The sequence below is a fragment of the Stegodyphus dumicola genome, chromosome 12 (assembly GCF_044657685.1).
Source record: "Stegodyphus dumicola isolate Sdum_Otavi_A_Nest chromosome 12, ASM4465768v1".
Lineage (NCBI taxonomy): Eukaryota > Metazoa > Arthropoda > Arachnida > Araneae > Eresidae > Stegodyphus > Stegodyphus dumicola.
The window spans coordinates 62,372,207-62,390,469 of record NC_140779.1 but is presented as its reverse complement, the minus strand read 5'-3'; the positions used below and the strand labels follow the sequence as shown (position 1 = coordinate 62,390,469).

Here is an 18,263-nt window from a genome sequence, read left to right as displayed (position 1 = left end):
ACTTTACAGGGATTTGATTGGAAAATATCTGTTTTACCTGCTTGGCAGCATGTTCATCCACATGCTCACATGTTTGAACATTACAGGAATATCTTTATCATTTTGGCTTATATATGGCTTTGGAATTTTGGGTAAATTTTTAAGAAACTCATTCTCGCCTTATACATGGATCAGTTTATATTTGTAAATAGAAGATATATGTAGTTCTGTATTGTTTCTCTTCTTAACAAAGTTTGAAAAAATTGTTTTCACTTAAGAGTTTTAAGAAAAGTACAATATGAAGTCATCATAGACAACACAGTAATCAGAAAAGGCAATCTGAATTGAAACAGTTTTTTTAGAAAAGATATTTTAGGTACCTTATCAATTTATATTGCCCCCCCCAAAAAAATTAATATTTTGAGTAAATTTCAGTATAAGCTCCACTGGTCATTCTGCAGATATCAAAATGGTAATTTGTGCTATCCATATATTGTGGATCATTTTTGATGTGGTTGTTTGTAACACTAATATTAAATGATGATTTTGCTAATAGTCAGGTGACTGTGCCTCATAACTTTGCTGAAAATCCCATTGAACAGATTTAAGTTGTATTTTCCACAAAATTTGTTGCACCTTTTTATTTTACAATTGCCATCTTCATGCAAATTGACTGGTTTAAGAAGGTGACATTATGTTAACCCAAGTTTTCTGTGCCTATCATGATTACCTTATTTGCCCCTGTAGGCACCTGTTTTCAGTGAAAGCTTAGATCTATTTCAATTATTTTGTTATAAAAACTTAGAAGATTGATTTACAATAAAATAAATTGCAATGATCCAATCAAATCCATACTGATTTACAATAAAATAAATTGCAATGATCCAATCAAATTCATACAGTCAGGTCAAATTTTGAATAATGTATGTAAAATTTCCAATCCTACTATTAATGAATTTCTTTTGCTGTACAAAATATAATGTAAGTAAATAAGCCCTTGAATTATTTTTCACTTCTAATGTTAAATTTCTTTTCAGGGCCCTTGTCAATGAAGAATTTGTGAAACCTATCACTACTAGTTATCAGAAATTAAATGTTAAGAAAACTGCATCATTTGATAGAGCTTATTCTGAACTCAGCCATCACCAGGAACTGATTGCCAAGTTCCTGAAGAAACATCCCTCAAATGCTAAATTACAGACTGCTAAACTAAATGAGAACAATAACAATACAGAAAGTGACTCAACACAGGATTCGTACAGTTCCTCTAGATCAAAAATCCCAACATCACGGAAGCGTAAGTCTGCTTCTGTGCACGTAAAACCAGCAAGTGTTAAAAAGCCTGTCGGTGTTCCTGTTAAGAAAAACAAAAAGTTTTATCAAGAATCTCCTACATCATCATCGCCAAAAAGTTCATCAACTCAGGTGCTTTTATTTTTCTGATTGATTATTAACTGTTGTGTGTAGGTACAGTTTCTATTTTGAATTGGTTAAAAATATGTCTTATTTTTAGTTATTTTATTGACAGATTTTTTAGTCTAGTTATTTAAAAATGGCCAGGTTTTGGCATAGTAAATTGTTTAGTGTTATTAACAATATTTTTTTGGGCTTTGATTTTTTAAAAAAATTTGTTGTTAATTATATGGTTGTGTTTCAGTTGTTGAATTGTGGTGGTTAATAGGAACGATAATTTATGCGAGTTTTTTTTTTGGGGGGGGGGGTAAATGTGAAACTTTGGCCTGCCTTCGAGATCATTTTGTGGCAGATTGGTAAGAATTCGTTCTAGAATGTTTTCACTTTGTCTATGGCATATTGCCAATTTTTGTCACCAGAGGTCGCCTAATGGCCGATTTTGCATCATATCTGGCAACCTTGTCTTCCTTTGCCATTTTCTGGCAATTCTAAAAACGCTTTGTGGGAAGCTATCTTACCCTTACCGTGGCTGGGCATTTTGTAACAATATTATGAAGATCTTTATATTCATATTTTGATAACCCGGTTTAGGCAGCTGACGAAATGTAAAGGTAGCAAGGGTCTATTCATATGTAAATATATCTAAACTAACTCTTTCTGCTAATTTTATGCTAACATAATAAAAACATTGTAAGTTGGAGCACCCAACAAAAGTAATACACTAATGTTAAATCTGTTTATTAATAATAAGGTTGAAAAGATAAACAACCAAGAAAGGTCGCTGGTGCAGTAATCAGAATAACATGACTGACCTGTAGTGTCCATTGAGAGGTGAAGCAGGTGGAATAATAATAAATAAGTATTAATATTTTGAAAACCTTGTCTTGATTCTGTATTAGTTATGTAATTTTTTAAAATTTGATTCTATAGTTTTTAGCAAATATGAATTGAGAAAAGTCATAACTTTCAAAGCAACTTGTGCTATGAATTTTAATCCTCACATATTGAATGTGAGGATTAAAATATTTTGAAAGCTAAAGCTTATGCAAATTTATCGTAATATAAAATTTATCCATTATTTATTATCTTGGTGCATTTTTATAATACTGAAATTTTTTGGATGTTTTTCCAAAGGATGTAATTCCGGAGGACCATAATTTAGTTTCATCATCGAGTCAAGACACTTCTGTTTTTCATGTCTCTGTTGCTGTTCAAACAACTGAAGAGGTAAAAATTTTATGTTCGTTACCTTTTTGTAATGTCTTTAAAACTATTTATATTCTGTATGTATGCAAGAAGGTAATTTTTATATAAGTTTTTATTTTTATTGCCTTTTAGTAAAATAAAAATCATATGTTTATATAATTGTTATAGGTACTTTCCTGTTAACTGGGCACTGCTTACAGGAAAACACAAGTACTGGTGTGAAATTTAACTAGTTGGTGGCAACCATAATGCTTAATGAAAAGAATGGCTATTTTATTAAATCCAGAATAAATGCAAAATAAAGACAAATCAAAAATAATGTATACAATGCTTAGGCTGTGCATGATGTCGAATTCACACAATTCCTTGATGTCCTTTTAAGTAAAAACCGATTGCTGTATTAGCTGATTAAGTGAAAACCGATAACGTGAGTGAAATTGTTCTCCCATGTATGTGAAGTAATTTGGTTTAATTTATTTAAAAAAAAAAAAAAAAAATTGCATTATGCACGTTTAACGACTGCTTAACCGCGTTTAGTGACTAGGGCCCTGTTAACAGTAAAGTACCTTGTTTTAAAATAGTAAAATGTATCGCTAGTTTAAATCTATTATATTTTTATTCTTTTTTAAAATCAAAATAGTACTTTAAAAAATAAAAGATGTCAGAATATTTGTTGCTTTCATCAAACCAACTAGTTGAGAAAAGTAATTTTTATCAGAAATGATAATTTTGTATAAAAGCCATAAAACTGTGAATAGTCATGAAAATATATTTTAATACATTAGTAAATAGTTGGAGCATTGATATTATTTGTAAAATGCCAAGCATGTTGTCTGTCAGTCTTTTATTTTATTCTGTGTATTGAACTTATTTTAATTGTATTTCAAGGTATTTTTAGCTTCATAAAATGAAAGAAGTAAAATGGAATATCTTTAATATGATGAGTTAATTATATTACATTATAGCTTTTAGTCTCTGATGTGGAGATGCCTGAAAAGAGTAAAGAAGATTCAAATGATAAAATGAAAAAAGCATGTGATTGTAGTAGAAGGTACGATAAACTTTTAAAAGATCTTCGCAGTCAGTTAGATGAGGAACATAAAGAAGATAAAGCCAAAGCCTTGAAAGAATTTTCTGATAAGGTATCACATTAAAGTGGATTATATAAGTATAGTAAAATTATTTAAATAATTATTTTATATCGTGGAAAATTACTTTTCTGCAGTATGCATAACATTATAATAAAAATAAAGTGAAAATGGTGAAATTATTCATATTAGTACAACACTGTAAAATATTTATTTTTGTTTTTTAAGTTTTAATTGTTAAGTTTAGAAATATGGTATATTTAAGTACCGATGTGTATAATATAATAATGGTTTCTAGATTATACCGAAAGCACAATATTTCCCAAGCTTTTTATAGAGAACTAATCTAGAGCAGAACTTATAAGTAGTAATTAAGTGTAGAAAGAAATGTTTATTATTTGAAGACTTTCAGCATGTTGGATATGAACTTTTGCATACATCATTGTATCATGACTTAATTTTAATATCTGATGTTAACATTTCTGAAAGAATTAACAATTGTCCATACATAATCTTTAATTAAAAATGCTGAAAAGATAATATTTAAATAGCATATTAAGAAATATTACATAAGAATTTGGAAAAGGAATTTTAGTGCTATTTTCAGTTGATAAAGTGTTACTGTTCATTGCTTAGGAAAGATGTCTGTTCTTTCATACATTTCATTCTTATAAAAAATCCTGTAATATGTAGTTCAAAGCTGTTCCTCTTTTTGGTTGTTATAGAACTGGCTTTGAAGTATATTGCATGTATTTTAAAATAAGGAATGGTGATGTAACTGTATGTTTTGGTTTGTTAGGCACATTATTAATAAGGATACAGAAGAAATAGATAGAAATTTAGCTATAGGTAACTTAAAAAAATCTGAATTTTTTTGTTGCCTGTTAGTATAAAATATTCATTTCAGTTTAATAAATGAATATTAGATTGCATTATGATAAAGCATGTAAGTACTATCTGCCTAGCAAAGGGATGCTTTAGAGGACTTTTTAAGAGAAACTGGCTAGTATTTACATTACACATGAAGAAAACCATGAACATTCCCACACAGATATCCTGTTTACTTGGATTGTTTACTGTCAAACAACCCATGTTCAGTGATTTTACAGCTTATATGCTTATGAGCTTTATCAATTGCAAAAGAAAATTTTGTCTTATCATGCCTTAATGGGAATTGTCTGTTCATCTGTTCATTATGTACTTTATGTCAGAGTCTAAGCATTTTGTTGTAATCTGTAAGAAGATTTTGTTAAATGAGTGTTGGCTTAACCATTTTATGCAAATTGAAAGATAAAACAAGACTTACACAATTTGTTGTCATAATCATGCTATGTTTTTTAAAGACATTTTTCTATTATAATTCTTTAATTAAATAATAGAAAATATGTAAAATTTCACAAAACTGTAGGAAAAGGATCATTTCTGAACTTGAAATTTTCCAAGAATGGACCTGATTGCATAATAAAAATAAATAAAATTATTTTTTCTTATGGTTCTTTTATCTTGATTTCATTAATATAAGAATTTTGATACTGATTCACCTTAAAAGGGAAAGAAAGTTTGAAATTTCTCGGTTAAATTTGACCAAGTACTACCAAGTAATTCTTACTGTCTGAAAAATTCAAAGTTTTTTTGAGAGATGTTGCCATTTCAGATGGATGACATAAGATTTTTAATTAATTTTGTAAAATAGGGCATTACTACTTAATGTGCTAACTGATTTAAAAGCAATATAGTATATTTTAATAATAATAATAATAAATATATAAATATATATATAATGCATTAATTGATGTAATTTATAGCAAAAAAGTAATTTTTGCAATTTTTTAGTTGTGATATATGTACAACAAAAGGATGCAGTTTAGAATCTAATTTATATAAGTCAAATTAATAATTTTTATAAGTTTTTGCATTATTAGCATGATTAGTAAAAGATGTTTTTAACATTGTGCTTTTAACTTCAAATACATAAATACTTATTTGTGATATCTGTATTTCTTGAATAAAAAGCTTATTTGAAAACTAATTTAAATGTTTGTTATAAACAAAAGTAATAAGAAAAAAATAAAATTAATTTCAATTATTTCTATATGCCAGACGGGTACACAGTTTATGTTTCGACTCTAGGTGCAGTAAGTTTTGTTGTATTTCTGCAACATAATATGAATGTGTGCCAAATTCCTGCAGAGCATTCTCTATGACAGCATTTTTGTCAAGAAGCAGGCAACTCTGGTTTGCTTTGCCTTAAATCAAATAATCAAATCTCTGCTGAATTTAGGCAAAATGAACCTTCAGTATGAATATATGAAAAAAGTTTTAATTAATTAATAATTAGGAATGTATGGCTTTCTTATTATTTGAATATTTTGTAGCCTTTTAGATTTTTAAGTAATAAAAAAATAGGATGTAAGTGAGTTAAAATAGAGTTTTAATTTATTCTGATTTTTCATTTAATTCAATGCAGCTTCGAATTGAAATGGAGAATGAAAAACAGAAAAATCTAACAACAGCTGTGGAAAAGCTCCAGCAAGACCACAAGGAAGCTCTACGTAAAATGGAAGAACAAAAGAAGACAGCTCATCAGCAAGAAATAAGAAAATTAATTGAACAGCACAATTTAGAAATTTCAGAAATCAAGAAAAAGCAATGGGTAAGAAATTTTTGTAACATAATTTCACAATACAGTTTTAAATGTTCAATGCATTAAATATTTTATTTAATTTATTCAAGAATGATTAGCACTGTATAATAACTTCAGATGAATAGCGTTTGGAAGTGTGTGTATGATGGTAGGCGGTAATGCCATAAGATACCATGGTTGTGAGAAGTGGTGAGTAATTCCTGTAGGTATTGAAAGTACTTCCAAAAAGCTGAAAAAGCATGTACTGTGATGTTTATGCGAATGTGCAAGTGAGTTTATGATCAGAATTGAAAAAAATAAAAGGAAAAATATTGGACTTCTGATGGACGTTGTAATTTCTTTGGAAGGAATGTTTGTTTTATTTCATAGAAAGCATTAAATATTACACATTTCAGCTGAACCATCAATAGTAGTTATGCAGCCTATCTGCTGAAGGATATTTTAAAAATATATTGAAGGTAACTGGGAAGGTCTCATTCCCTTAAGTATTCATAGAAAGAAAGAAAAAATATAGAATTTTATAGGCTGACAGTTATTTTAATTAAAAGGTTTATTATCAGGGTCTAGGGTGTATTTAATGTTTAAGTCCAACCAAGTCTCTCTAAGATCCACAATTTTAGGTGATTTTGATTTGGAGATTTGATTTTAGAGAGAGAGATGTTCATTTTTGCCAGTGTTTTTTCTTACTTTCTAAGGAATATTGGTCACTTTCAGTAGTGGCTTTAATGAAATGGTTTGCTTCAGTACTCTCAGACTCATACTGTGTGCAAGCTGATTACACAATTTGAAAACAGTTGACAAGCCAGATTTCTTTCTTTCGTCTCCCCTTTTTTTTTTAACAGAATGAACATTTTTTATCAACAAATTAAAAATACTTTAACGAAGTCTTAAATTAGGCTTGCTAAATATTTATCTAAACATACATAGACAATGATAATAACATCACAAAAAAACTAAAGTTTATATTTATTTTCTATTTGAAATTTAAAGTTTGTTGCCCACAATGGTTGCACTTTGTAATTCAAACGTATTGACAGCTAAATATTAAATTTTCAAGTTGACGTTTATTTCAAATAATTTTAATATGTGTAATAATTTAATTTTTAATCAATAAATAATTTACTTTTACTTATGATAACCTAGTTTCTTTCTCTTATTCATTAAGTTTTTTTTGGGGGGGGCATGTAAGTAAAAATATGTTTGTGTACTTAATTATAAACTTATTTATTTTTTTATTACAACTTCACATGAAATAGCGTTTCAGTTCTGATAAAAGTTTATAACATTGGAGAAAAGTTGCTAGAAATTATCTTCATTGTGAATCGTAGATCTTCATTAGTCAGTTGGTTTATTTTCTTATTATTTTTCAACTGTGATAAAAAGCTGTTCACATATACAAGTGTATTTCCAAACAAAGAGATTATTCTTAATTCAAAATTTCATAACTGAGCTTATTTGTCTTTTGACAAGTACCAGTGGAATTTTATCATATCTGTATCTTCAAATCTTAAATTAATTGGCTCTTTTTATAGATTTTCTATTCATAGTGCAAAATTTCATAACAGAGCCTATTTGTCTTTTGACAAGTACCAGTGAAAGTAAATCAAATCTGTATCTTCAGATCTTTAAATTAGTCAGCTCTTTTTATAGATTTTCTAATCCTTTATTCACATTCATTTTTAATGCAAATGAAAATAATGGAGTTCAGAGTTCAAGCAACTAAAATCTTGAAATCTTTATAACATCGTATTTGCATCAAGTACATAATTGAAATATATTCACAGACAACCTAAAATTGCTTCAGGGACCACCAGTTTGAGACCACTCATTTACTGTATTACAGGATATTAATTTATTGCAGGGTGAGTAATTGATCTAGTGATTCATCATGTATCTGTTACATTTTTCAGATACTTTCAAAACTTCATTTTCTTTTCGTATATTTAAAGATTCCAAGCCCACTAAAATTTATGAGGTGACAGTTGATGGTGTGCTTTATGGTCTCTGTGATAAATTTTAAGGCTTTATGTATTATTCTTCCATAATTGGTGGAAGTAATGTTCATCCCTGCTAATCGAAAAGGAATCTTAACACATATAGAAGTTTTCCTTTATAAGAGTGACAGAATAAAGCTCCAAGTCATATTAAAAAAGTGTTCTAAGTAGTCTTGAATCAATCTGTTTCACCCTGTGCTTCATATGAAGATGTACTACATGAGCAATAATAACATGATTTGAATACCATATTTGCATTATTTGCATTAAAATCAATTGGTTACTTTTTGCTACTTTATTGGAACTAGAAAATGCACATATGTAACCTTTATTAAGCTAATAATAACTGAAAAGTTATTTATGATATTTTATGCTAATATAAGTTCAGAGGTGACAGGAATTATGAATTTAAGAAAATTGTGCAAAATCAGTAACTGCTGAGCTAAATTAAAACCAATTTGATAAAAAGACAGTTTTACATATAAGCATCTCAGTGGCTGAGTAAAGATACAAGATGACTGGAAAATGCTGACAGTTTGTGTCAAATTTTGTTCCCAGTGAACATGTTGGCTCTTTGGGGTTTTCATGGTAAGTCAATTTCCATTATAAAGTCCTTCATGAAGATATCTTGTTTAAGGCAGATTGCTATCAAGTGCTTTACTGTAATTAGCAGCATTTCCTAAATGATGATGATGGTGATCACAAAAATTTAATTCAGGTACTAGAATTTAAAATTATATTAAGGAAACTATCAAAGAACTTATATTAATTGACATTAATGTAAGTTCTTTGATGAAATTAATCATCTGCCATATGAAACCAAAAAGAAATTCGTAGAATTATTGTGTGATTCTAACTTAAATCTTGAGTTTCCACAAAAGTCCTTGACTGAGTTTTGAATCAGAGCTAGAGCTGAATTTTGTTGAGTTTATGCCGTTCAACGCTGAAGAATGTTGAAGATGCTTTATGTCTGGTAATGTCTAATATTCTACCAAAATTTTCATTCGCTATGCATTAAAAAAATTAATAATAATTAAACAAAAATATGAAAGCTTTCAGATATTACATTATGTCCAAAGAAGCATTTTTTTAACATTTTGTGTGTTACCTTTATTTATTAAATATAATGTTCTTTGCACTTAAACCATAAAATTAGTTCAACAGCAATATCGCAAAATAATTTTAAAATGAGCGTATCTTTAGAATTTCCAATACACAGTCTTGTACGCTGGAGATAATTTTTTTTTTTTTCCTGTACAATGTTGCCATTTCTCGCTTTGAAATCATGGAGTTTCTTAATAAAAAATTCTTTAATGTCTGACAAAATAGGAAATAGATAACAAAACAAATTACAAATTAGGGATGCCAGATGCCCATATTTGCTGGAGGATTATGTTATTCAAAATTTAATGGATCTAGGTACCGTTGTTTTATCACAATGCGAGAAACATACATACATTTATGTAGATTCTTCAATATTTAATTTCTTTAAATATAATGCAGGGCTGTATAGTTAGTGGCAACAGTTTGAAAAGTGAATCGGTGCAGAAAGTGAAATGACGCAAAATGTGAAAATGAAATTAATAGCCCTTCTGGGCTAATAAAAAAATTTAAATAAAATAAAATCTGAAAGTTCTCAGATTTTACATTACACACAAAGGGGCTTTTTTTTTTTAATGTTTTGTGTATTACCTTATCTGTTAAAATTAATGTATAATAAAATGTAATAACCTATTTAGGCTTAAATGAAAGTTGGGAACTGGCAATCCTGTGACAATAGCACATATGCACTCAGTTGTCAACACTAGTCATTGGTGTTTCCATGTATTTGTTTGATTGCTTTGTTTACTATTTTGGTGATGTGCGAGTAGGCTTGTATAATGTTATATTATACTAGCTGTTACCCGTCATGTGTTGCAACTCTACTTAAAGGAAAGAAAGTGTTTGTTTAATTCTGCTATGAAATTTTTCTTTATTCATCTTTTATTAAGTAACATGTTCTTTGCACTTAAACCATAAAATTCTATTCAACAGCAGTATTGCAAAATAATTTTAAAATGAATGTATCTTTAGAATTTCCAATACACAATCTCGCGCGCTGTAAAGATAAAAGTTTTTTTCCCCCCGTATAGTGTTGTTATTGCTCGCTTTGAAATCGTTGAGTTTGTTAATCACAAATTCGTTAAAGTGTTACAAAATCTGAAATCGATAATAAAGTAAGTTCCAAAATAGGGCTTCCAGATACCCGTAATTGGTGGAGGATTACATTATTAAAAATCTGATGGCTCTAGGTACCGTTGTTTTGTTACAATGTGAGAAACATACATACATTTATGCAGATTCTTCATCATTTAATTTCTTTAATTCACAGGGTGATTATATTTGACGGCAACAATTTGAAAAGTGAAGTGAACATTGAAAGTTTGCGATGCAAGTTGCCGAAATGAAATTAATACCCCTGCTGGGTGAACACCCTTTGGGCTAAAAGACAAAATTCTGAGATTTTTTTCATTAATTTTCTAATATTTAAAATAAATTCCAGAACCTCTTCTTTTCACATCTATATTGTTTACTAAAGAAATAAATTATTTATGGAATAATATCTATATTTTTAATCAGTGCTGACAGATCATGCAATTTGTTACAAATCTGCTATTTTTCTGTTAAACCTGTGCTACTGAAATTTATACTTGCATGCTTTTGTGAATTTTTGTTAGTCCATCACTTCCTTCTACTACTTTTTGCTGCTTAAAATTTTTTTAATATAATGTCAGATGTCTGTATGTTAAAATAATGTATCTGTTAAAATTAATGTATAATAAAATGTAATAACCTATTTAGGCTTAAATGAAAGTTGGAAACTGGCAATCCTGTGACAATAGCGCATATGCACTCAGTTGTCAACACTAGTCATTGGTGTTTCCATGTATTTGTTTGATTGCTTTGTTTACTATTTTGGTGATGTGCGAGTAGGCTTGTATAATGTTATATTATACTAGCTGTTACCCGTCATGTGTTGCAACTCTACTTAAAGGAAAGAAAGTGTTTGTTTAATTCTGCTATGAAATTTTTTCTTTGTTCATCTTTTGCATGTTAAGATAGTTTTAGGGTTTTCTTCAAAACTAATATGTGTAATAAAACCACCAAGAATCAAATTACAGGCTAAGTTACAGAACTAACAGTGACTGAATTTGTGATGACATCATAGGTCATGTGAGCTGGTACATCAATGAGTTTATAAAAATCAAGTGATCACTGATGTCACATGTTACTTTTCATTCTGCTATTCGTTTGGCAGGACTGATCTGGGGTTCATCTTTTGCATGTTTTAAGATAGTTTTAGGATTTTCTTCAAAACTAATATGTGTAATAAAACCACCAAGAATCAAATTACAGGCTAAGTTACAGAACTAACAGTGACTGAATTTGTGATGACATCATAGGTCATGTGAGCTGGTACATCAATGAGTTTATAAAAATCAAGTGATCACTGATGTCACATGTTACTTTTCATTCTGCTATTCGTTTGGCAGGACTGATCTGGGGTTGCAAAAGAATTTGACAATAAAATGAAATAAAAAGAGACAATAAAAAGAAGTCAGGAATGAAAAAAAGTTTAAGAAGCAGTGATCTAGAGTTCATATCCAAAGGTGCATTAAAATGGCTGCATTTATAGGATTTATATTGCATAGAATCAAAATGACATTGAATTGAAATTGACACAATTACTATTTATTACTATTAGACTAGTTTCTGCCATACAACTGACACGATAATACAGAAATTTTGATAATAATGTAAAAATGACTAAGGAGATCAATTCTCATTTGTTACATTCGTATAGTTATTATAGCGATATGGTTAACACTGCATAGGGTCGATACCTGCATAGCATTGATGCAGTCCGAGTATGACACTGGCATGCAATGGGCATTTCAAAATGTATCTAAAAATCAACACTGGCATAAAGTCAAAACTGGTTTTTGAGCTGCCATATTAATCCTTTGCAGACAAAGAAGTTGTCAGTTCTATGTAGTATTCAGTGTTGCTCCAATGCTGCATTTTGTATTTGATAGAATTAATCCTCTGACCGGCAAGGCCATATATATTTATATACGGCCAAGAATATTTTTTGTGATGTCTAAGAATGTATACATACATACATAAATATTAAAATATGTCCAAGAAATTAAGGCAGTGTGTTTAAGTACACAAATTCACATATTAAGTACCAGAGGCATTTTGACATTAAAATCAAGAAAATATTTCTTTCTCATTGTAGCTTTGGGAAATTCGTGCTCTTTTATTGAAAACGCAGGCCAGAGGATTAAACTAAATGGGGGACCAGTAATTAATTTTAACATTTTCTTTTTGTTGTTCTTTTTACAATGTGTGTCTGGTGTATGAGTTTTGACTTTTGTCAGTAAATTAAAAAAACGATTGAGGGAACAATCATTATCACATGCTTGTGAATTTCCAAATGTGCGTGGAACTTTTCTCTGAAACCGCTGCCAAAGAATTTTGTTTCATTTTTAAAATTCTGAGATTGTTTCCTAACCAACAATTTTAAGGTTATTTATTAGCCATTTTGAAGGTGAAGAAATTTTATATGCACTAGTGATTTTAGTTCTATTTCTGTATTTTTATTTCTAATTGTTTTGTTAGGTTTGTGCTTGTGAATAGTATAATATGTTTAAATTTTACCATATAACAAAATCAACAGAAGACCTATATAATATAGATATTTGAGATTACAGTCATTCTGTGAATGCAGATTTTAACTTATTTATATAGCAGAATATTTATTTAAAGCCTACCTACCTAAAATCTGCTAATTCCTGATATCCATACAGTCTCTTAATAGTGAAAGATGACATTTATTGACCTTTGGAATTATTGATGACAGGTTTCTGTATTTAATGTTAATGCAAACTGCCATATTGTATGGATAATTGCTTTTATAATTCAGCAAATATTTTGCGAATAGTAGCTAAACTTCTACCTGTAACTAAAGATTAATCCTTGCTGTTTCAGTTGACAACAGCAGAGTAACTGGAATTTTGGTACTCTTCTGTTAACACACCAGCAACCAAAATATGCATAAGCATGTGAAAAGTAGTATTTACATACCATGAATTGAATCAGATTTGTAACTCAAACATATTTTGTTCCCAAAACTCTTTTGGCATGTGTGTGTGTATGTGCAAGATTTTTATGAAAGAATTGGGATGGTTATTTTGATTTAGCAGAAGCAATTAAGAGTCTGTCATTAAATTCTTCCAGGAAAATTAATTACGTGTAGTGAAAGATTTTGTTCATATAACTATAATGATATTTTTAAGCATCTGTATACCTTGAATGAATTGTATAAGCTGTCATTATTATATCAGATTATATTTCACACCAACATGTATTTTTGATTTCAAGTGTGTTATTGAAAAAATACCAGAGAGAGAGGTAAAAAAAAAGTACTTTTTTATCATATCTGAGTGGCAAGTTCTAAGAAAAAACCTTATGATTTTCTTGGGAATATTAGTGAAAACAAAATGAATCTACAACAGAGTTGGGCAAATACTTTTAACACTTTGCCAAAAAAGTCTTTTTTACTGCATCCATCATTTGGGCAGGACAAAGATGATCCCCAACAATGTTCATATTATTTGCAGGATGTGACGAGAAGGAAGAGAACACCTTCTCCCGAATAGAAATTTAATAAAAAAATACAATTAGAATTTTAAAAATTATGAATATGCCAGAAATGTGATCTGTTCTCATTGGTCATCAAATGACTGATATGTACATTGTTTCATTTTCAAAAAAGAATTTAGAAGTGTTTCCCTAAGCCCCCTTTTCTGATCATTCATTTTATCTCAACAGTATTGATATGTTGTTGTTCAATTTTTAAATTAAAGCTGCTAGAAATTATAGGACTTTATTTCTTTGGTGTATGCACATATTTTCTAGCATATGTAATGTACTCATCTTAAGTTGTTGGCTAGTATAGTCATGCATATATATACACATATACACACTGTAACAATAAACCCAAACTCATACTGCTGAGTTCGGTAGTCTGCGATTGAAATTGGGTAGGAAAAAGATAAAATATCGTTGCACAAGATTTTATTACAGCCTGGATTAAGCATTTAGATGGGTTGCATTTGGCCCGCAGGCTAGCTTTTGCTCATCTCTGATCTAGAATAACAAAACAGTGTTACTGTTCAGGAAGTACTGGATGAATAATTGAAAGGGATGGGAACTCAGATGTCATCAAATCAGATAAAGCAACAACTTTGTGTTTTGCATAAATTTTAGTCAAGGTTCTATTGATTTCGAGGGCAAACAGGTACAGGTCCCACTTCATCAAGAGTAAAGAAATCTGCAACAAATGGAAAGCTGCAGTTATATCCAAAAGATGTGAACTATAATAGATCCCTCGAAATCAATAGATTGTGATATCATAAAATTTGGAACCAAACTGCTGTAAACTGATTTTTAAAAAATATTATACAATTTTTCACTTTATTTACATATAAAATAAAAATTTGTTTAACATATATTTCTCTATAAAAACTTAAAAAGGAAATTTGTTTTATGTGCTTTCTTTTTAAAATTTATCTTTATTTACTCCCCTTCCCCTTTTTTATTTTTTTCAAACTAAATCTAATGACTGTTCTTTTTTATGATCTGAACTCTACAAAACTCTAAAATCTACATGACCATAGGTTCCAGACTTTGGATGAAAGACATCCTAATTTATAGTACATGGAAATTATTTTTAGAATTTTAATGGCATTTTTGATTTTATTAAATGATGGATTGAAACACTTTTATTATTTATTTGTTTTTTAGTGTTACAACTGTGAGGCTGAAGCTATATATCATTGCTGCTGGAATACATCATACTGTAGTGTCGAATGTCAGCAAGTTCACTGGCACAAGGAGCATAAACGTACATGTCGACGAAAGCGGTAATGCTGGAGAAAATAAGATCAAAGATAAAAAACTGTTCGTACATTGTATTCATATGCATATATATTCCTTCATAGAGCACTTTTGTTTCATCAGAGAGGAAGCTTTCATTGTAGTTAAAAACATCTGGTTGTTGGGATTTTCTGTTTTCATGTTGGTGCAAAGAAAATCAAAGCTATTTTACAGTAAAATGCCTTAACATCTTGTTAAATTGTTACTGTACAGAGAAAAATGTATCATATTCAAAGGTTTAAATATTTAAAAGATGCCATGTTAGTCTTTTTTAAGAAGGAAATGCAAATAATATTATGATGAATCTATTATTATGTATTTATAAGAAGTTTTATAATATGTAAATGTTATAAAATTCTAATATTCTAAGTATTTAAAATTGGTGAGAAATTATGGCCTTCTAAATGATATTTACTGTGTATCATTTTTAGTTATAATTTATGCTATTTCTTTCTATTGCATGAATTTCTGCAATTTTAATCTTGAATTCTAAGTTATATTTAATTGCTGTGTTAGTAATCTATTTATAAGCTTTATAGTTTTTATGTTAAAGTATATTCCTTTTTGAATATGATTGGCATTTGTAATTAGCATAGTTTCATAAAATATGCGTTTGTATATTTATGATTTATATGTTTTAAGTTACAGTACTCGCCTGTTGGATATTTTGGATAGAATGTAAATATTCTTGCTAATAATAATTTTACCTGCGAATCTTTAGGTTTTTATATTAGATGAAATATGTAAATTAAAACTACAGCTTTCTTATTTTCCAAATGTGGAAAAATTTGCTTTTTTTGCTTTGAATGTATTTTGTGTATTTATTTTTGAGGTAAAGTTGTCCATGTTGAAATTCAAAGTATTGTTAAATTTAAGCTTGGAACAAAATTCCAAGTTACTGTTTTTTTAATGTTTTTGTATTTGTTGAATTTAAAGGGCATTTAGTTTTTACTGGATGATTATTAGGGAATACCTACCAAAGTTAACAAAAAGCAAAATCAAAATAATACAATTAAATTGTTGTGTCCAAAACTTATTTCTATGATGTTATTTGTATAAAACTTCCTTTTTTGTGTTTTTATATTGGGATTTATAGAAAATCAGGAGAAAATATTTTAAACTAGAACTTAGAACTGTATTTATCTTTTTTTTTTAAATCAGTATTATTAGTATAATTAAGTTGAATCATTTCTTGACCATTTTGAGTTTTGATGTTAGGTGCATATTTTATATGATTTTTTACTGATAAGATAGTTAAAGTTTTAAGTTTTTAAATTTTAGCAAATATATTTTGTGCCAATGTAAAGCACATAGTCTATGTTTGTTTCCTGAAATTAAATAACAGTCTATATTCAAGGTGCTGAAATCAAAACTTTTATTACTTTGTTTATATAGTATTTGCATGTCCAGTAGTTGTAGATCATTTTGGAAAAGGAAAAGGGGGGAAGGAAAATGCATTCTTTTCTTAATATCGTAGATTTGCAGCATGTATGACAAATTTTATCTGAGAGGATTAACACTTTTTGTAAATAAATCAAAAGTTGAACCACAAATCTCATACATTATTGTAAATATGCATCACCATTAAAACATTTTGCAATAAAATGTTTATAAAACATTTTTTTTTTCGTATTATAAATTATGTTATTTATGAAATACAGACACATTCTTCATTATCCTTTTTGAAAGATAGAGTATTATTTTCAAGAGGTTTTAGCATGTGTGAGAACTGTATGCAAGCTTAAATAGTAAATTGATTGTTCATGAGTTTATGCTTTATACCTGCAAATCTATTTTAAGTGTGAATGTGAAATTGCAAGATTTTTCATTAAAATGCATAAATATGCGAAACATAAAATTTCAAAATATACAGTAAAGTGTGATTAAATTCACCAGTTTTTTATACCTAAAACTGTAGCAGTAATTATTTCAACCAGTGGATGAAAATGGTGCTGGAATCTTATAAAATCACTTGAGACAGTTCTAATTTAATACCTTAATAATACATCACACAATACAATTTTCATACTTCCAGATAATAAAATCAAATTAGATTCATTTTGATGGAGAAAATGTAACAATAGCAATTCAGAATTGTGAAAGTGAATATTTTCCTTATCTGGTTTCAAATTATTGAAAAAAAAAAAAAAAAATTAAACGGAATATATAGGTTGAATTTAAGTTGACCTAGTCAGAGTCTCTTAAGAGTGTGTTAAACTCACCATGAAGCTGAAAATTCTTACTATGGTCTCTAGATAAAAATATGGGAGCAGTGACAAGTAAAGAAGCACTAACTAAAGTCATAACTATACACATGTCTCTGCCATTTGGTAATATGGTTACATCTTGTGGAAAGGTGTAAATATTTGGATATTTTACACTTTCACTGTCTTTCTTTTCTATGAATTCTCCTGCCGTTAGACCAAGTCTTAAGTTTTTGCATAGTGTTACTTGTGGCCTAGTATATAGTATGCAGCCTGCAAATACATTTTAATTATGTATTTGTTGGAAATGCATAAAAATGTGCTTCTTGGCAATGATTATGATTGATTTGCCTGTACTAACTAATAAAGGAGACCTGCAGTGTTTGTGTGATTCATCGAAATTTATTAATACATTTGCTGACATACTGTAAGAAGTCAACAGTCTTGCAATAAATTAGGAAATGCCGTTTCATTGCGAGATGTTGATTTTCAGCGATTGATCAACTGATAATTATTTTGGTAATAACATCACTTGCTTTCTTGATATCATTGTCTTCAACTGTGGCTGAGAATCTAGAATAGTGATGTTCTTTTCTATTTTATCCAATATGTAATATTTTATATAATTATCTAGTTCTAATGAGGTATTCATTTGTAATGCTATCTGTGATAGTCCTTCCTATCCTATTTGATGATATCCATTTTAGAGAGCTAAGTAATAGCCTAACCTGAGTGTCTAGTGGAAATGACA

The 18,263-nt window shown here is 28.9% G+C and overlaps 1 protein-coding gene across 9 annotated transcripts in view; it reads left to right on the top strand.

Moving 5' to 3' along the window:
* LOC118187349 (zinc finger MYND domain-containing protein 11-like) overlaps positions 1-16,928 on the top strand; it is a 52,742-nt gene extending 35,814 nt beyond the window's left edge. For all 9 annotated transcript variants that reach the window (XM_085827763.1, XM_085827762.1, XM_085827761.1 and 6 more), the window contains 5 exons: positions 1,017-1,404; positions 2,527-2,619; positions 3,564-3,740; positions 6,154-6,339; positions 15,177-16,928. In XM_085827763.1, the coding sequence (XP_085683889.1) occupies positions 1,017-1,404; positions 2,527-2,619; positions 3,564-3,740; positions 6,154-6,339; positions 15,177-15,299 (967 nt within the window). In that variant the 3' untranslated portion in view covers positions 15,300-16,928. The remainder of the gene's footprint in view (positions 1-1,016; positions 1,405-2,526; positions 2,620-3,563; positions 3,741-6,153; positions 6,340-15,176) is intronic.
* The last annotated feature ends 1,335 nt before the right edge of the window (positions 16,929-18,263 follow it).